Source organism: Hippopotamus amphibius, chromosome 11, assembly GCF_030028045.1.
Source record: "Hippopotamus amphibius kiboko isolate mHipAmp2 chromosome 11, mHipAmp2.hap2, whole genome shotgun sequence".
Taxonomy (NCBI): domain Eukaryota; kingdom Metazoa; phylum Chordata; class Mammalia; order Artiodactyla; family Hippopotamidae; genus Hippopotamus; species Hippopotamus amphibius.
In genome coordinates, this window is record NC_080196.1 from 81,750,660 (window position 1) to 81,771,468 (window position 20,809).

The 20,809-nt window shown below is 39.7% G+C and overlaps 1 protein-coding gene across 5 annotated transcripts in view; it reads left to right on the forward strand.

The window, feature by feature from the left end:
* ARHGAP28 (Rho GTPase activating protein 28) overlaps positions 1 to 20,809 on the forward strand; it is a 201,189-nt gene that overhangs the window by 142,013 nt on the left and 38,367 nt on the right. For all 5 annotated transcript variants that reach the window (XM_057700454.1, XM_057700451.1, XM_057700452.1 and 2 more), the window contains 3 exons: positions 4,924 to 5,016; positions 12,433 to 12,522; positions 19,887 to 19,971. In XM_057700454.1, the coding sequence (XP_057556437.1) occupies positions 4,924 to 5,016; positions 12,433 to 12,522; positions 19,887 to 19,971 (268 nt within the window). The remainder of the gene's footprint in view (positions 1 to 4,923; positions 5,017 to 12,432; positions 12,523 to 19,886; positions 19,972 to 20,809) is intronic.

Below are 20,809 nucleotides of genomic sequence, written 5' to 3' on the forward strand. Positions count from 1 at the left end.
AAAAAAAAAGTCTACTTACCTTGTAACAATGAAGAAAAAAAGGAATCAAACTCAGGAATGAATAATTAAATAGTTAAATCCACAAATAACTGTGTGGCCTACTTGTACCTACAATAACAAAAACAACCACAGCTGCAGTGGCAGCCACAGCCAGAAGGCAGTACACAGGGGAGGTCGTCAGCTAAACTATTGTTCTCTGTGCTGAGTGCACAGTGGAAAATGTTATGCTACCTTCTATGAGTCTTTCAATGTTAATTTAACTCTCACTGTAAGAACTATTTTGTCATTTAAGTTATTTTCTAAATGTAAATACATTGTGGGACACAGCACTATAGCATCTTGAACGTGTAACAATAAGTGGGAAAAGTGCACGGTCTTGCATAGGAGGTAAACACGTTTCATTAGAGCCCGCCTCCTCCAGTTTCGTACAGAGTTTCAAAGAGTGCTGATCTGAGTTCAGAACTGCCAGGGACACTATTTCAGTGAAACAGGTGACTCTCATGCTGTGATCTGTACCTCCTGACATGAGGCCTGGGTCTTCTTACTAAAGTGGTGACCCTTCACCCTGAGAAGGACATGGGTTCCTGACATCTGCCTCCACTTGGACTCATAGCAGCAGAAAATTTACAGTGAGAGGCCTTCCTCTCTCATGCTTTTATGTGTTTACTTCTCTTTAGCTCTTTATTTTCCTTCCTAGCAGAGGAAGAGGGATTCTTTGTTGTTCTAAGAGTAACCCCTGTACCATTCTTGATCTGATGAAGATGAAGATGATGATGGTGATGATGTTTGGATGCTCTACAGTTACTTTCATCTTCCATATGTTTTATATAGGGCACTATGTCTGCATCTTACAATGGTCCAAATTCTGCTCAAGGGTTTGGATGTGGCCAATTTTTGTTCTGGCTGCTCTTCTGTTCCCTGAGGGTAGGTCAAGGTCTAGAGGTGAAGGGTAGACAGCTAGGGCTGTGAGCAATCCTGTTTGCAGATTTTTGTCTCTGATTTATTTCTAATTTCACTGCATTTCTCATAAGAGTGTAAATTCCATCAAGTTGGAGGCCTTTGCATTTTCCATTGAGTTGGAAGATTGTTCCCTCTATGCAAAGAGTCTTCTATACTGTTCTTTCATCCAGGACACTTGATCAAGGCATTCGTTCTTCTCTGCCCGCTCACCTCTCCTCTCAGCTAGAGGAGGGGCAGATCAGAGTAGACACCGTGTGCTTTCAGAGTGGGTTTCTATGCGTTTTTTACCCCACCCACCTCTACCTACTGTTTGACTGTCTCCTCTTCACCCTAGGGTTGTAGGAATAGCTCAGCACGTGACCCCCGACACTGGAAAGATGAGACAATAGCAATTTATCAGTCACATGTTCTCACAGCCCAGGGGAAGGAGGACACTGCACACCACACAGAGCCACATGTGGGGTGCACTTGGGAACAGAGTGCACAACCATGAGTTGCAGGAGGCAGTCTTTGCAGTTCCAAGGGGGCTGTCGTGCTTCCCTGGTTCTCACAGGAGGATGGGATTGGCTTGTTTGAATAATTCCATGGGTGGACAGGGAACTGAAACCCACTACTCAGGGATAAGCAAGAACTGTGTCTGGCCCCCCGGATAAGGAGCGTTGTCTGATTAGGGGACCGTATCTGAGGGAGCAGAGTGGGAGGGGAACTTGGGCTTAGACCACTTATGGCCCCCCGCTTTTACCAGATGTCAAGGCAGCATGTAAGGTGAGCCTTATTTTAGATCTTGTTGCCTCATTGACACTCCACGTCCAGGCATAGACACTCCTGATGAGTCTATGCTTATTTTGTTTCTTTTCTTTTTTAATCACTGTCCTTTTGATTTCAATTCTCTGAAGGTCTTAAGGTCTTTTAAAGGTTAAGAGCAAGTGTGGTGCCAAACACATGAAGAAATCTCCCACTGAGGTGCAAGAGAACAATTAAGTTTCACTCCAGCCACACTCCCGAACTGCTCCCCCGTTTATAGAATGAGAAAGCAGGACTACTCTTCACCACCGGAGCAGGATGAGGGCTAGACCGCAGAGAAGAGTAGAAATACTAATCTGCATAGTCACATATATTACAAAATGTTACATCTTCTTTGCAGATTACATCTTTTATCCTTTGAGCAAATCTGGCAAGAAATATCTACTAAATCTTGATAACTAAAAAGCTTAATCCTAAACTGGTCAGTATCAATGTGCTAGGCCCTTGATCATTTTCTTTCAGAAATTTGTAAATATTAATGTTTTCTTTTCATATAGTGTTAATGTTGAGAAGTCTGATGCGTCTCGAAATCATTCCTTTGTTTATATCTTGCTCTCATTTTTGTATTTCTGGAAGCTTTTTAGGTTTATCTTTGCTGTTAGAGACCTGAACTGTCATAAAGATATGAAATCTTTTTTATCACGGTCCAGCACTCAGCTTTTTGTTTCTGAAAAATGTCTCCTTTTAGTTCTGAACATTCTTTTCCCGTTATTTCTCTTATTTCATTATCTCCATTTTCTCTCTTCTTCTTTTCATTTCCTGCATTGGCTCACATAGCTCTTAAATTGTCTCTTGTATTTCCCATGTCTCTTTTTCCATTTGTTCTGTACGCTAGCAGATTTTGTCTGCATCATTTTGTGGAAACCTAATTCTGATTTTTGTCACGAGTGATTATAGTTGAATCCTTGTTGATTTTTAAATTCAGCAATCATACTGTTAATTCATAAGAACTCCTCCTTTTTCACTGATTTGCCCTTTATTGTTATAGTTAGTTCTGATTTACGATTGCAATAGTCTCACAAATGTCTCTGAAATTATTAAATCATTATAAGTCTTTTTCTCTTCCCTCCATTATCTCTTTCTCCCAGAATGTGTATCACTATACTGTTCTTTTCAAAATGTTTTCTCCATGGCTATCTTTTTTATAATGTTGATCTTTCTCCAGTAGCTGATGATCCTTGGTGATGGACTGGATTGACTAGTTAACGACTTTTAGGATGTCATTGCTGTATGATTTCTCTGCCATTATATAGATATTTTCCCAAAGGGCTCTTCATTGAATAAGAGGGCTGACTTTGGGTCCTGTGTAAGTTAGTGAGGTATGTGAGCAGTCTGTGAATGGACGTTATTTTAACAGCACACATGCACACATGCACAGACACATGTAAACACACAAGCACACACATACACACACCTTCAGTGCCCAAGGGAGAGTGGCAGATGACATCACTCCCAGACAAAACTCGTTTTCCTTTCATTCTCCCATCCATGTCTTTCATGAAGGTCCAGAGTGACCTGATATTGAGATCTGTTTTGGTCCCAACACTGGGCATCTTCCTTAGGCAGGTAGTTCACTTCATTCAGGTGCTTTCCTTGGGTCCATATGTGGCTACTGCCCACGGTTCAGTGTAAAGGAAACTGTTGGGTGGTCTGTCGGGCCCCTCCATTGAGGAAACACTTTACAGTAAATTATCCTAGCCATTGCCCTGGGGCCCCTTCCTGTCCTGTGTGATTTTCACTCTAAGCTTGGTTAGTTGGTTGTTTGCTTTTTGTGGATTTGCCCTTTCTTTGCTGGCAATGTTGTCATGCTATTCTTAGGCTGAGAATTTCTCTACAATTATGAAATAAATTACTTACTTTTTATTTTCCAGGAATTTCTAAGAATTTTTCATCTGTTATTAGAACACTTCATTGGTTTTCAGTGCTCTTGGAGCTGTGTTTATAAAAACAAACCCTTTCTCTAATTCTGAGTGATTGGGAGGCACTCTGTCCTCCATCCTGACCTGTTTTCTTGTACTGCCTTTTTAACATTGTTTCCACTTCCAAAGAGTGGTGTGTTCTTCATATTAAAATAACACATACACGTTGGGGGAAAGTTAGAAAATATGGAAAAGCAAGATGAAAAATGTTTCTAAGTTCTCATGAAAAGTTTATTTTATTAATATCCAGTATGTTTAACTTTGCAAAAAGGTGCTTAAGTCACGGAATAGAATATTTGCATCTTATTTTTGGGAAATACCATTGTATCACAAATGCTGCTAAAAATGTTAGAGCATATGCACAAGTCCTACAGTGCAATACATCACAATCAGAATAGTCTCAAATACATTCGCTGCATAGTGAAAATCAGAACTTCTCCAATACTCAGTGAATGGAAATGAAACATTTGGCTCAGTCACATGTGTTTGTGAGATCATCAGTCTAATGTTTTTCTGGTTTGAAAAAAATAAACCGAATACTCTTGATTTGTAAGTCATTCCAAAATACAGTCCTAAAGTCTGATTTTTAAGTAGCAAGGTTTTATCAGTAAGCTTCCTGACTTAGACAATTAGAGGTTTATTTCCCTTACAAAATACGAAGTCTGAGGCTGGTGTGACTAATATCCCTCTCATGCACCTACCAACTTTTTTATCTTTCCATTCTGCTCCACTTTGCATACAGGCTAGCATTTAATGCCTATAGGATGCCTATAAGGTACCATGTCCGTGGTCTGGGAGAGGCATCAGCTAGCTGATTCCATCCATTTCAATAAGAAAACATTAGCCTTGCTGGATGCCCTACCAAGTAGGATTTCACTCAGATCTCTTTGAACGGCACCATTACATGATCACACTTAGTCCGTTTAGATAGACACACAGCATCTTGGAGCAAGAGCATGATATTCATATGTTAAAGAAGGAAAGAAAAGTGGGTTTTGGCAGGCAGGAAGAAGTGTCTGCTTTTCAGACTCATTTCTATTACAGTGCCTGACATTTATGAGGCTCAATATCCTTTTGGAGGAATCGGTGAATGCTATTACCATTGCACTGTAGTCATTAACTGTGTATATCTCCACGTGGCTCTGCATTTATACAGATTCTAGTGTAATGTATAATTGAATAAACAATCACATTGGGAAGGATATTCCCGGGTAAAAATGATTTTCATTTCTCTCATTAGCCAAGTGGCACCTGTGACAACCATCCCCATCAGGTGGACCGTACCCAGGAGGAGAAAGAACTGCCCAGGGTTATCAAAACAAGTGGTTCCTTGGTAAGTGATAGCAGGAGAACTGGAGGTGGGGGTGAAAAACGAAGCTGTTCCTTCAAGACAGTCATGCAAAACTTCAGAACAATGCAGCGTAATTAAGATGGCTGTCAGCATGCCTTTCTACCTTTATTCGATTTGTAGAAAGCCATTCAGCAGTAAATGAACCCGAGTTTAATAGTTAAAGCCACAAATAACTACACAGTCCATTAAAACAGATACAGACCCAGAAAACCAACGATAGTAGGCATTTCTTTATGACAGATTTAGTTCCTTTCCATTATCCTTTTATTTTAAAAAATTCTTTTACGAGTATTGGTTCCATCGAGTCACAGGTCCAACAGGTATAGACATCAGGTCACAGGACAGCAGCACGTATCTTCAGGTGGTCCACTGTTTCCCCAGCGCAGGATGAGCACTGCGCATCTTAGTTCTGACCACACTCTTCACCGTGGGTATCCAGTGCCCCTTCCCGTCCCCATCCCCCTGCTTTTACCCAGAGCCACTTTTGCTCCGCCCTTACCCAGAGGAGGGCAAAATTGGGCAAACACTGGGAGAACGATCAAGCTTCTAACAGTTTACAAGCGGGAAAGATTGCTTTATTTATGGCTTAGCCAGAGCCTGTTCTCACGTCTGTTTTTACCTGCACTTCTATCTTAAGCTATCTTTTCTCTCTCTTGGTGGAGCTTATGTACTCTGTTTTCTCTTTAGTTTTTCCATCCTCATATTCCCTCTCCAGCTTCCTTCCAGGTAGAAAAAACCAAAATGGTGAATCCCGATAGGTTCCCTCCTCCCTGCTGAGATGATGTTGGGGAGAGCCTGAGTTTGGGCTCTGCCCATATTGAACACAGATGTGGTTACTCCCACCTTCAGTTCTTTTCCCTCATGGTTTGGAGGAGATAGTAGTTGTCTATTGCAAAAGTGTCTCCATTTGATTAGGAGGGAGGTGGATTTTGAAATATTTCTCTCTGACCACAACTCTTGTGAATGTTGCTGGGATTCTTTTTTCTTTTTTTAGTTATGTTTTGTTGACTCAGCTAGGTTTTAGGAAAGAGAGGCTCGGTCATCTGACTTAACTCTCCCATTTTATTCCATAATATAAACCCTATTGTTTACAGAAATAATACATAACTCTTTCTTTTTATATTAAAATTATCCAGAATCTGTTCCTTGCTGTTATTTCCAACCCTTAGTTCCCTCGACTTTTTTTTTTTTAATAATATTTATTTATTTATTTGGCTGCAGCGGGTCTTACTTGTGGCACACAGGCTCTTCATTGCAGCATGCGGGATCTTTTAGTTGCGGCATGTGAACTCTTAGTTGTGACACCGAACCTGGGCCCCCCTGCATTGGGAGCACGGAGTCTTAGCCACTGGACCACCAGGGAAGCCCTAATTCCCTCAACTTAATCACACAAATCCTCTACTTTTGAAAACAAATCAACTTTCTCTTTTGAGTTTCCCAGTGTTAAAATTTTGTTTGATCTTTTCTCATCTTTTAAATTGGGCAAAAGATTTGAATACACTTCGCCAAGAAAGAGATATGGGTGGCAAATCATCTCATGAAAAGTGCTCAGTATCATTAGTGATTATGGAAATGTACATACAGCCACAATGAGATATCTCTACATACCCTGTAGAGTGGCTGAAATTAAAAGGGCTGACCATATCGACTGGTGCCAAGGATGCAGAGCAACTGGAACACTTACACGTTGCTGGTGGGGATGTAAAATGGTCCATCCACTTTGGAAAGTAATTTGGTAGTTTCTTAAAATACTAACCATATACCTGCCATATAGACCCAACCATTCTACTCATTGATAATATATATATTCATACAGAGACTCATCTGTGAATGTTTATAACGTAATAGTCCCAAACTGGAAACAATCCAGTTTTACCTGCAGCTAAATATGTGAACAAATTGTGATATATCCATACAATAGAATATTTCTCAGCAATGAACTATTGATATACACAGCACGGATCTTAAAATAAATATGCCAAGTGAAAGAAGCCAGACAAGGGACTTCCTAGGTGGCTCAGTGATTAAGAACCCACCTGCCAATGCAGGGGACATGGGTTCGATCCCTGCCCCAGGAAGATTCCACATGCCAAGGAGCAACTAAGTCCGTGTGCCACAACTATTGAGCCTGTGCACTAGAACCCGTGAGCCACAACTATGGAGCCCATGTGCCACAACTACTGAAGCCCACGCACCTAGAGTCTGTGCTCCACAACAAGAGAAGCCACTGCAATGAGGAGCCCGTGCACCACAATGAAGAGCCCCAGCTCTCTGCAACTACAGAAAGTCTGTGAGCTGCAATGAAGACCCAGTGCAGCCAATAAATTAATTAATTAATTAATTAATTAATTTAAAAAAAGAAGCCAGACAAAAAAGATTCAATTTGTATGAAATTATGGAAAATGCAAACTAACCTATAGTGAGGGAAAGAAGAACAGTGATTGCCTAGGGGTTGCTGAGGAGGAGAGGGAAGGAGGGATGACAAAGTGGCATGAGGACATTTGGGGGAGTGCTAGTGTGTTCATTGTCTTGACCGTGGTGATGGTTTCATAGGTCTATATATTTGTCAAAATCCATCAAATTGTCTACTTTATATTCTTTAAATATGTACAGTTAATTGTATGCCAGTTATATCTCAAGAAACCTCTACAAAAGAGTCTGTATAACATTTTATGATTTCTTTAACATCCAACGTGTTTATTTTGCAATAAGATGCTTATAATAAAGGAATTTATATTATAATATATATAATTGTCTATTGCCTGTATATTATGCATTGTTGAGTTTTGACTCTAAATCACAAATGCCACTAAATCTGGGCATTTAACAAAAAAGATTTATTTACAAAAGGCTTACAACCCAATCTACAGTCCTCACAAACTACTCTACAAATCACTTATATTGATAAAAGAAAACATCTTCCTTATGTGTGTAGTTGACATAAATGGATTAGAGGTGTTAGTTAATTCTAAAGGCAAAGTAGTCGGTCTACTTTATTTCCAGTGTCTTAAGTGAAAAACAAATAGCTACATTTGCTATTGATTTATAATTCACTGCAAAATACAATCATACCATTTGTTAAAAATGATCAGTTGCATCTGTGTTTGCTTTATAGAAAAGAAAATCTAAGGAACCTTGGTTTAAAGGAGTAAAAGTTTGTTTTAATCACAAAGCAAAATAACTAATGGTGGGTAAACCAAGGCTAGTACAACTGCAGTGCAGTGCCAACCTTAGTGTGAACTTCTAACTTTTTCCTTTCACGGTGCCACCACAGCATGTGGATTTAAGCTTTAAACTTACAAGATCGTTCGCAAATTCTGGGTCCTGTTAGGAACGTGTGCCAACTGACTGTTCCTTATTAACAGAAAACCTTAGTTCTCCTGGAGAACTCGTTACAGTGGGATTTCTCATATTGCTCATCGACTTACTCTTGCACTCTTACATGACAATTTGGGTTTCTTTTCTTACTTTGGTGGGCTGAATCTTATTCCTTTATAAATAAGCTTTTTGTGTTTGCTGTCTCTGCAATTTTTTTGAATTTTGAATTTATTCCTGGAATTGTGAACTTCCACAAAGATCAGCCCCTTACTTCATTCATCTTGGTGACTGCTCAGTGAGTTCTTTCTATCTGAGAACAGTTTTCTTTCTTCAGTTTCTGGACATGGTCTTCAGTTGTTATTTCTCCTCATTTTCTATGTTCCACTCTTGTAGGAACGTGTTAGGTGGTTCTTGGTTTTCTTAAATTGAGTTTCAGTATCTTCTAAATTTTCTCTCATGTTAGACTGTTTGTTCTGATTTCTTCATCTTTATGTTTCAGATTAGTAATTTTTTTCTTGGCCATGATTCTGTTGTTTTTTTCAGTTGTTGTTTTTAAGCTTGTCTTACTCCTTGTAAAATTCAGAAAACATATTCCTATTTCCCAAGAACAACTTTTTTCTCTTTGATTCACCCATTACGGTAGCCATAGGGTCTTGATTCATAGCAGCAATAGCCCCTTGAAGATAGGAATTACATTATTTGTAAGCAATGAGATTATTTCTTTGTGTCTTTTTTATTGATATATATATTTAAAACAAGTGCATGCATTTTAGGTATATAATTCAATTAGTGCTTTTGTTGTTGTTTTGGGGTTTGTTTGTTTGGCCGTGCGGCATGCAGGGTCTTAGTCCCCCACACAGGGATTGAACCTGTCTCCCCTGCAGTGGGAGCACAGAGTCTTAACCACTGGACCACCAGGGAGGTCCCAAATTCAGTTAGTTTTAAGACATATTTTCACTCATATGACCACAGTCAGTCAAAATAGAGAACATTTCCATCACCCCAGAAACTTCTCTCGGGCTTTTTCCAGTTGATTGTCCTCACTCTCATGCGGAGAAAAACCCTGTTGGGATTCATACACACTCTTGTGTCTGGCTTCTTTCACTCAAAATAATTTTTAGATTCATCCATTTGTTGCATGTATTAGTCATTTAGTCCTTTTATTACTGACAGTAATGCATTGTGGGAATATCCTGCTATGGTGTGTCTGTTCACCTGATGATGGACCTTGGGTTGTTTCCAGTTTTAAGCTATTATGAATAATGCCCCCATGAACATTCATTTAGTATAAAGGATGCACATTCTCATTTCTCTGTGGTAAAGGTGCAACATACTTCAGATTGTTGGCAAACAAGCCACCCTCAGCCCCGTCCCCCGTAACTCTTAAACTCAGCAAGGAATAACTCAATAAATCAAAAATTACTAAACTATGTCTTTTAAAGAAAGCATCCACAGGCAGAAACAGTAACAGGAACTAATTTTTTAAATGTGTATCCTAAGTGGAGGACATTGTCAACTAAAGCTTGGTCCTTGTGGGTGAGCTCATACAGAAAAATAACAGACTACATGTAAATTTTTTTTCAGTATTTTTAGGATCAACCAAGAAACAGATATTTAGTTTTTCCCAGTTATTTTCCAAACGTAAACATCTTGTGTGGAGAACATGCTAGCTTTTGCAGTGTGTAGCGGTGATACAGGCATCTGAGTCCTGCCCGAGTGAGAGCAGCATCTCATCAGGGAAGTGCACATCTCCCGTTGGGGGACAGCGGGTGTCCCCAGGTTTAGGTTTGGCCTTCAGTGCAGGGAGAGCTTCTCACCAAGACTATGGATCCTGGGTGCTTTTTCCTGTCCAGCTCCCCAGTCCCTCTGCCGTACCCCTGTCTGTCAGAATCCTGTCACAGCAAGAGGGTGGGATGACCTGCCAAAGGCTCCATCTGAGGAAACGTAGGGTTCAACAGGGCAGAAGTAACCAGCACGTTTTCAGGTGGAGCTACAGCGCCTGGGCCCCTAAAGTTCTCTGCAGTCACAGTGCAAGTCTATTTTTGATCGATTACTGCGGGAAATTGCTGTATGTTTCCTCTGAAGTTGGGTAGATCAATTTTCCTAAAAGGCCAAAATTGCTGATTGTGTGTTTTTTGTAAGTGAGTGGGGTATACTTAACTTTAAGGTGAATAGAGGGGCAGGTAGGTTAGTAAACACTAACCAAATGCAAAACTGATGAGGGAATGAAGAATTCTTCATCCAGGCAAAACTGATTTCATTTTCAATCTCCCCTCCATGGCTTTTGTTGTGGTCTCCCGAGTTCCTTCTCTCTTAGACCCCCTCCTCCTTCAGAATCCATGGGGGATTGATTCCCGGACCCCCTAGAACACCAAAATCCGCGGATGCTCAAGCCCTTTGTATAAAATGATGTGGTATTTGCATAGAACCTACACACAGCCTCGCATATACTTTAAATCATCTCCAGGTTACTTACAATACCTAACACAATGTAAATGCTATATAACTGGTTACTGGCATGCGTAAAATTCAAGTTTTGTTTTTGAAACTTATCTGAAATTTTTTTTCAAATGTTATCCATCTGGGTTTGATGAATCTGCAAATGTAGAGCCTGTGGCGACAGAGGGTCAACTGTACTCAAACTAGGAGCTCACACACCCCAAGGCAGTTAGTTCATTTTATTTAGACTGAATTGGGGTGGGGGTGGGGGTTCCAGGGTTATATTCAGAGGCTGTCTACATATTTAAGGAGGGATGGTCTACTTGACTCCTATCAATATTTTGTAAACAATTCTTAACTATTTGCCTGTGGCCCTTTCCTACTCTTGTACATTCTGTTATTTTTCTCTTCCCTCTCTAAAAAATTTTCTTTTATACTGTTTTCAAGTAGAGGTTTTTATTTTACCAAATCAATTCTATTTGTTTTTCATCTAGAAATTCTTATCAGCTAAGGAATTCTTTGCTGGTTTCCAGTGCTGTTAAAAATCTGTTTCTTTTAAAAATATCTTTTCTGACATTTTTAGTGAATTGGGGTTGGAGGGAATTAGATGATTGTAAGTTTGCCTTCTTGACTTAAATTTCTTGTGCTAGTTCTTGTTTTATTTGTTCCTTTAAAGAAAAAAAGTGTCCTTTGTTTTATAAGGTAACGCATAGAATCTATAGAAAATTTAGAAAATGTGGTCAAGCAAGATGAGTGACAGTTTTTTAAAAAACAAAATATTGTATGTTTTTATAAGCATCAAATACGTTCGATTTTGCCATAAGGTTCCTTCAGTAGAGAAAAGAATATTCATGTCTTAAATTTCAGTAACACCATTGTACACTAAAGCAAAAATCCACTTTGAGTATTATAAATGAAAAAACAATTTGGTGCTGTTGCTACTGAATTCTAATCACTGCAAAAGATAGTCATAAGGTCAGTTTAAAAAAATAAGATCAGGCAAGTGAAGTTTGTGTTTGGCTGCATGTAATAGAAAAGGAGTTGTTGCTCTGCTTCATATGGAGGTGCTTAAGCAGGGAGGTCCAAGTGTGAGAGGGCAGCCAGGTGATGCCCCTCAGCACAGAGCCAGCTGTCTCTGCCATCCATCATCCTCACTGGAGCAAGATGCCTGGCAACTCCAGGCTGTCACCTGGGGTGCTGTCGTGAGCACGCAGCAGCTGACCCTACTCTTTCTGGTCAGGAAAGCCTTCACTGTTCTGGAGGCACTCTTGGTAAAATTACACTTCCACCTTGTTGACCGCACTTGTCACATGACCACTTTTAGCTGCAAAGAAGCTTGGAAATCAGGGTCTTTGGTTCAACACCTCACTCCCTGGAACAAAACCAAGATACTATTAAGGAAAATGGAATTTGTGGCAGACAAGAGCAGTGTCTGCCTCAGGGCCAGGGTCTATCAGAGGGCTAGGCATTTAGGTGGCTTGCAGTGACGGTCACTGGAGGGCTGACTGCGTTGCCCATGCCCCGGCAGTCATAACTGTGTATTGCCACACGTCTAAATACGTACGCACAGTGGAACACGCACACAAACACATTAGAGAGTATTTGCCTGAATAAGAATGGTACTTTCATTTCTCCATTTAGCCAGATGATGCTTCTCTCAACAGTACTACCCTGTCAGATGGGTCCCAGGATGAAGAAGGGAGTTTTGCAGTTCCAAGGAGTGGCCCCATGGTAAGTCATCACATGCCATCAAGGATGATTGAATGTCAGGGCAAAATCACAAGTTCAAGGCAAGAAGGATCAGTTTCTTTAAAACAGATGAGAAAACTTGAACTAACATTGCAAGGAAACCATGGCTGCCAGTAGACCAATCAACCTTGTAACAATTAGGAAGAAGGAGACTGAAAACTGAGGACTGAGTAGATCTTAGTTTGAAAGCGGACTCCCTAAATTCACACTGACGTGGTACTCTTTAGGGGCAATTTTTTAACTTTGGTCCCCTTGTCTGAGTTCATACAGGTGATCTGTCCTAACTGCCATCTTAGTTCAGAAGTCCTTTTACCTGAAGGATAATTAAAATTTCGTCCTCCTGATATTGAAGGCGCTCCACTGTTGCCTGTGTATCCAGCGCTGGATCTCAGGACTCACCCATACAAACCCTCCACTTCTGACAGATTCACTCACATGGCCTTCAGTAGTAGAACTTCTACTTTTTTTCGTCTGAAACTCCTGTCATTCCTCCCCACCCCACCTCCACTGGGAACCCCCACTTGGTGTTTCTCTGCAGGAGCCCTGGCAGGGAGTGACATAATGGACCAGAAGAAGTGAGAGACCCTGTTAGACGAGGTAGCGGTTCTCCTCCATCCATCTAAAATGGCAGTTGACGGAAGGCAAAAGAGCACGACAGGACAGGCAGATGGAGGGGGCACATTCAGCATGCCCCCTGGGCAGTAGTTTTTGTCATCTGTTGTCCAGTTTCATACACCGGGTAGTTGACATTCACGTGCACAACACGCTCCCAAGATACCTGCGTTGTTCAGGGAGATGATGCTATTAGCCCCATGTGAACGAGCTTTTCTCTTGTGTTTTTAGATTTTTGGTTATGAGGTTGTTTTGTTTCACGGTGATCACTTAAGAAGCATAAAATAATGTGAGTGATTTTTATCAATAGCTCAGATAGGCTATCAAAGCACAGATAGGCTAAGGGTTACCCACAGTTTCTGACCTACTGGCTTTAAACTAGTTGTTACTTTCCATTTAAGACCATGCATTGGAATGCAGGTAAGTGAGAATATCTCTCAGAGAAAATCTCCAGTTCACCCCACTAAGTGAAGAAAACAGAGTAAGTCATTTACAAACTCTGGTAACTCCTAGAAATGGGGAGTTTCCTACAGTAGACCTTACATGGTTGTGCTGTCCCCTGTGACTGGGGTCTCCTGTTCTAAGTGAGGCCTTGCTCAGGATTCTTCAGTTTCAGTCTCAGCTGGAGGTGCCCAAGATTCAGCCCTAAGTGTTAGCCTCACCTCTACCTATCCTCTCTGGTACCTGTGGATTTTATCATATACATAATTCTAGAATATGTCTACTCCTCTCTTTTCCTATAACTGCTTCCTCAGTACAGAAACTCATCATCTTTCTGTGTTACTGTAGCAGCTGCGGAAGTGATCTCGTGGACTGTAGCTATACCCTGTATCTCATCTTCCCCAAAGCTGCAAGTCAAGAGTCTAACATGCAAGTCCTGCTCAATGCCTGCAGAGGTCCCCCCCACTTTCTAGTTAATGTGAAAGCTCCTGTGGTGGTCAGACGCCTCATCTGCCCCCTAGCTGACTTCACCTGTTCTGTAAGCCAACAAGAAAGTCCTGCGTGTGGTTCCACGCACACACCAAGCAGAACTTGAGGCAGGGTGTTTGCATAGTTGAGTTGCTAAAGAAGAGGGGGTTGGGTAGTCCTGTTTCTAGGCTTTCCCCTGGCAGCTCTGCGACCACAGTTTTACTTCTCATAGACCACGTTTTTCTGTTTCCTCATTCTTTGCTGATTCATTGGTTCATTTATTCATTCAGCAAATCTTTATTGAGCCTGTATTGTCTACAAATAGGATCCCTGAGAGTTTGAGAGTGTAAGAGAAAGACGATGATCTTGCGTGGCAGTTACCCCAGAGCTTTCTAGGGAAAGTTAGTTACTCAGATTTTATTTTTGTTTTCATTTTGTTTTTCTGAAAACTGATTGAATGTTGGTAATGACATAATGAGACTCAAAAAAATCTGGTTGGTACCAGTCTCCAGTGTAACTTACTTTGCACCGTTTGTTACTCAGAATATCTTTACTTTGAAATGTTAAACAAATTGGTTAGTTGCTGAAGTAGCCCACAGATGCCTGCCTAACACTTTTTGCACCTGTACTGAAAATCGTTCTAGAACTTCTTACTGTGACATAAACACATTTTGACTTCCCTGCTTCTTGGGTATAAGGAGCCACAGGCATCCTGGTTTGGTTCCCCCGTCTCTTCTACATGGTGGGATTTCCAGTGATTCAGTGCAGAGGTGGCAGGGGCTTCAGGGGTCCTGGTCATAATGCCTATAAAGGTAAATCTCACTGGCCCACCAGGGAACATCTCATGGACAATTTACTGTCACCTCCAAGACTCCAGAGGCCCCTGACAGCGGGCACTATTGGAATTTATGTTCTGCAGTGGGATAAATTAGGTAAGCTAACTTTATCTTTCCCAAGGGGGCAACCTTGACTTGACCAATATCTTTTTTTTGTTCTCATTCTTTCATCTTTTCTACATGTTTGAGTTGCACCCTTATAATAAACGAATTCTTTACATATACAGGGTCTATCTTAATTACTATCACTTTATGTTTTATTTAAATCTGTTACAGTAAGTTCACCCTCATTGTTTTGACCAAAATTTTCTTTCCTCTTCTCAGAAATTTTTTCTTTCTTTCTTTCTTACACAGTCTTTTGTTAGTTACTTGGAACTTAGTTTTCATTGGTATTTTAAATAGTAGGGTTTTTTCATGATATCTTCTGGTTTGTTTTTGTGGATACACAAGGAAAGTATTTTTGTTTCTCACACAAGTATCTCTTAGAGCTTCCGTTCTGAAAATTCTTTTTATTTCTTAGAATTTTTCATTTGATTTTATAATTTGTGCAGACATCATCTGAAATACTGAAAGTTTTATTTTCCCAGTCTTTAAACGACAGTTGGCCCTCTTTATTTGCAGGTTCTGCATCCTTGGATTCGACCACCTGCAGATTGAAAATATTCAGATAAAAAAAAAATCCCAGAAAATTCCAAAAAACAACACTTGAATTTGCTGTGCATCAGTAACTATTTACATGGCATTTACTTTGTATTAAGTGTTACAAGTAATCTAGAGATGATTTAAAGTATACGGGAGGATGTGCGTAAGTTACATATACACACCACACCCTATTGTATAAGGGACTTGAGCGTTCAAGGATTTTAGTATCCTTGGTGGTCCTGGAACTAATCCCCCATGAATATCAAGGGACTGTTGTAGTTATTCATCTTGTTTACTTTCCTTGTCTTATTGAACTGACGTCAACACATAACATTGAATAATAATTATGGAGATCTTTTGATATATTTTTGATTTCTCATGAATTCTTCTGAGTTTCTTTAAGAAGAATATTTGTACTGGGTTTCTGAGCCTTGCAATTGCTTTTATCAGGAATAGAGATTTGATTGTATCATCTGTTAAAATGAATGTATTGTTTTTCTTCTTTAAAAGGCAATTACTTTAGGAAATTACATTGATAGATTTTTCTAATGTTGAACTATAATTTAATTGCTTAGTTAAACCATACTTGTGTTATATTATTCTTTTTTATTCGACTGAATATGATTTGCTACTCTTCTAGCATTTTTAACCACGATTCTAATAAGTGGGGTTAGCCTATATGTATAATTTCTTTGTGTTATTACCAGAGTCATGCTAATCTTGATACAAACATGTTGAGAACTTTGAATCTTTTTCAGTATTTTGGAGCTATTTATTAAACTTTGGTGTAAACATAATCTGTAAAAACTATTATATATAGTTTTATGCCAAGGCTTGGCATCATTGTAGGCATAATGCTTTGATTAATTTTTTAATGGACAGTTTAAGGATTATATTTCTTTCAATCCCAACTTGTATGAATTTGGTAATGTATATGTGTTCTAGCAAAACATCCAGTTCATCCAGAGTTTCAGTATATGTTAGGGTGTGTGTGTGTGTTAACACATATATACACACGCACACACATATATACATACACACACATTTATTTAGGTGCACAATTTTAAAATTTTCTGTGAAGGTGGCTATTACTCCTTTTTTCTTCCTAAAATTTATGTCTTTTATGTCTATCAGAACGTAAATACTTGCTTGTGTTGGCAATATTTTTTTTAAACTCACTACCTTTAATTAATTAAGCCTACTTTTTCTATTGTATTAATTTATTTAATCTTTATTAATTTTTTCATTCATTCTTGGGTCTACTTGGAAAATTTTTTCTAGGCTCTTGGATTATAAACGTATTTAATTTATTTTTAAACTTTTTTTACTTGCTTTTAGGTTAAGAAGTAATCTGAATAATACTTTGGCGATTCTCATGGATGTTTGGAATTTTTTACTCTCATTGTCTTTAATATTTAGTTTATAATTTCAGATGTGATTCAATTTTTAATCCAAGATATCATTGGAATGCCGTTAAATTCACATTTGGATAGATGATGTAATTGTTATTATATTTTTTATTTCAAAATTGATTGTGTATTTGCCAGTGAATGTGGCTTATTTAAGTTCATCTCTGGGGAGTTTGGCTCAGTGGTTGCAAGAGTTGGGTTTGTCAGTTCTGATCTCAGGTTCAGACGAGGAATATGGGGAACCTTATTGTCTCTAATGACTCGAGCACAGGCAGCTTTAGTATATGCAGTTATGTTATAACACCTGGATTCCAGACATGAGAAAAAACCAAGCAGCCAGTCAGGAAAGTCAGAAACATCTATTAGTTGGTGAATTTCTTCTGTAAGTAATGAACATGGAAAATATTTGCTCTGATGTTTCTTTAATGTGAAGGAGATATCAGAGACTCAAAGTCTAGTTTTAAGAGAACTCAAGCAGATAGTGCTAACCTTCTGTATTTTGGAATTTAAAATAATAATCCCTCAGCCTTTACTCTCCAATCCCAGTGCAGCAGGACTTGGGCAGCAGAGCAAGCGCTGGTGGCTGGGAAGCTTTGCCTCTCCTAAACCAGCTGAGGCCCCAGGGGGAAACTCTCGTGGCTGGGCATGTAGGATAATGGGTAGGATCCATTATGGACAAGCTAGGGAAGTTTGTTTTAAATGGGAGTGGCATTTGTGTTTGAAATACATTAAAATCGCTGGTAAAAATTTTTAAGATTCTAATATTAATGTTTAATTCGTAAGTGGATGTTTTAAAGCTATGAATACCAAGCACTGAGCCTTTTCATTCAACCTATTTCAAAACTCATGGTCCTTTTATTGGCAGAGAGATGTTCCTTTTCATATTCACCAAGTCATTCCCCTGCTTTAACACAGGATTGTTCTTTTGTTTGTTTTGTTCTGTTATGTTTGAACTATTATGAGTCTAAGTCTGAGCGCCTCTACCTGACTTTCAAAACCTTCTTGACTAATACATTTCTCATAGTTTTCTAATACCTTGTCTCAACTCCTGGCAAACCAGGCTCACCATGATCCTCTCATGAAGCCGAAATGCTTCAGATTTCCATACCTTAAATTTATAATTTCATGTCTGGCCTGAATGTCTTGCCCTCCTCCCTGCCTTTGTAAGTCCTTTTCATCATTCTTTGAAGTTCCAGTGCAAGGTCAACCATGTCTTCCGTAAAACCTTTTGGGCAGCACCTCTTTCCTCTCCATTACTCTCCAGTAAACACTTGTAGTTGTAGTGCAGAAATTAGCTCTTAACAGTGGACTGTCTTTTAATAATGTTTCATAAATGTTACTCTCTTCTCCTCATTATAAATAGCTGAAGAGCAAGGGTCACAATTTAAATCTCTGCTTCCCCCAGGAAAGTCCCAGAATAATTTACATTACAAAGAGCAGCCTCTCATTCAATACTGCAGGCTGGCTGGAGGCCTGTTAAACCAAATAGAAGATGGCACTTCTCTATTTTACAGATTACGAAATTGACATTTAGTCAGTTCAAGCATCCCAGACCACAACCTTCAAGCCCTACATGTTGTCTCCTATAGATGAATTATTTCAAAGTTTAATAAAGCATTTCTTTGTAGGAAAACTTAGGGAGACCACTGAAAAGTGTTCCACCTCTTTTCTAAAGATTTTAGTGTATGGGTAATCTTTATTCTGTAGTGTTAATTTTGAGAGCCATCAATTATATTGGGCATCTGTATTTTAATAATTGGCTATATATTCACCTTCTGTTTACACAATAAGATATGTCATCTCCTTTGGAATAGAATAGTAAAAAGAGAGTATAAAGCTCAGCATTTGACATTCTCTTGTGCAATTTGTAGTACATGATAAAGGATCTTTCATGAAACAGGTGTTCAGTTCATATTGCTAAACAAATATGAGAATAAAAGAAACAACATCAGGCTCTGGGGAAAGAAGAACAAACAGACTTACGTGTGAAGCACATATGAAAGATTCTTGACGGAGTAGCAGACTTTCACCCTCACTCATACCCACAGCTGATGACTTCCACATTAAAGTTTATATGGATAGAAATGGTAGAATTTGTGTGTGAAGTTTTTACTAGTACCCAGCGAACCTGAGTAGTAATGTGGAGCTCTGCAAAGTTAGATACCCCACTTCTGATGACACTCCGGGGAGAGCAGTGCTTTGGCAGGATCGCAGTGAAGAAAGTAGCAAATTCATGAGGAGAGGACCGTGAACTAGGAAACAAATGGAACTTTTTGGTAGTTACCATCACCCTGTATTTCGTAGTGATGAAGCTAATGCATTAGTATATGAATAGCAGCTAAGCCTCATGCAGGGCTCACTGTGTGCCAGATACTGTTCCGTGGGGTTTACAGTCGTTTAAAATTCATAATAACTCATTGAAATATGTTCTGATATCCTCACTTTACAGACCAGGAGACTAAGCAATAGAGAGTTCTGTAACTTGCTTAAGTCACATGAAGAGGTAGAGCCAGGATTGGAATCCAAGCATTGTGGCTGCAGCACCCCTGTCATCCGCCATCTAGCTATGTCATGGCTTAGAGTTTGTGACCAGAATGTGTGACCAGCTGCATCAAGAATAATAAATACGATAATCATCAACCTATGTGACATCAAGCATTGTAATTCCTACGTGCTAGGAAATGTATGACAGCAAACATTTAAGAAGATGTGGTTATTTTGACCTTGACTTAGTTCTCTTTTGAGAAAACTGTGTGAGCTGTAGAGGTCTGAACTGAGTGAGAAAACAAAGGAGATCAGATGCAAGCCCTTCATGGAATCGAGAGTCGCTTTTTGTGAAAAGAAATCTAATATACTGCAGAACGTAAATCAGGTGGAAACATAGGGCAGGATGTATTCACGGTAAACTGTTTCGTGTTCACCTTCCCTTGTTTTACAGCCCATCCTGGAGACTGTTGCAGATGTGCCAGTTCACTCCAATGGCTCAGCAGACCCTGGACAGTCAGTGCAGAACGCAGTGACTGGTGAGCGACACAACCTCCTGCTGAGCTCATGCTGTGTCTTTTTGCTTTTGTGCTGGCTCTCAATTCAGTGAGCAGTGAATTTCTGAAAGCAAAATGTAACTGTGTTTTCTTCCCTTTTTGAAGAGAGGCCTCTGCTCCCATCCACCTCCAAACACCCCGGTTCTGTTACACCAGACGAAATGAATTGAGCCAAAGTGGAAGCAGAATCGTTTCCAGCTTTCCTACCACCATGTCGTTGAGGAACTACTCACTTAGGCAGTGTCTTTGATTTGGGGTCTCTCTCACTGGTGATCTGGATCTGCTTAACAGTATCAAGCGGGCCAGGAAGTAGACCACTTCCAAGAACCTCTAATTATGTTTAAGTATTGCATATGCAGCAGCAGAGCAGCTTGTGATATACAAAATAACAGGGCCTCTTCCACTTGAGCCTTGGGTGGTCTGCATGGGCTCAGTATGGAATCTCAGATCCTCCTTGTTGGAAATAGGCCCCTTTAGGCCACACTTTTGTGATTCCTCAGTTTCCCCTAAATACACAAACTCTTCTCGTATACAACAGAGCTCCACACTTTCAGCGTTAGCTTCAAAATTCAAATAAATTGGGGCGATGAAAATGTCCTGAAATTGATCGATGGTTGCACAACTCTGCAAATGTGCTAAACACCATTGACTATACACTTCAAAAAAGTGAATTCTAAGCATGTAGATTACATTTTAATAAAGCTGTTCCCCCCGCCCAAAAAAAATCAAAGAGAACGGATAAGTGATTCCACATCATTCTATTTGCTGCCCTGTCGTTATTCAGTTCAAATCATACCACCAAGAGATAACAGTCTGCCTA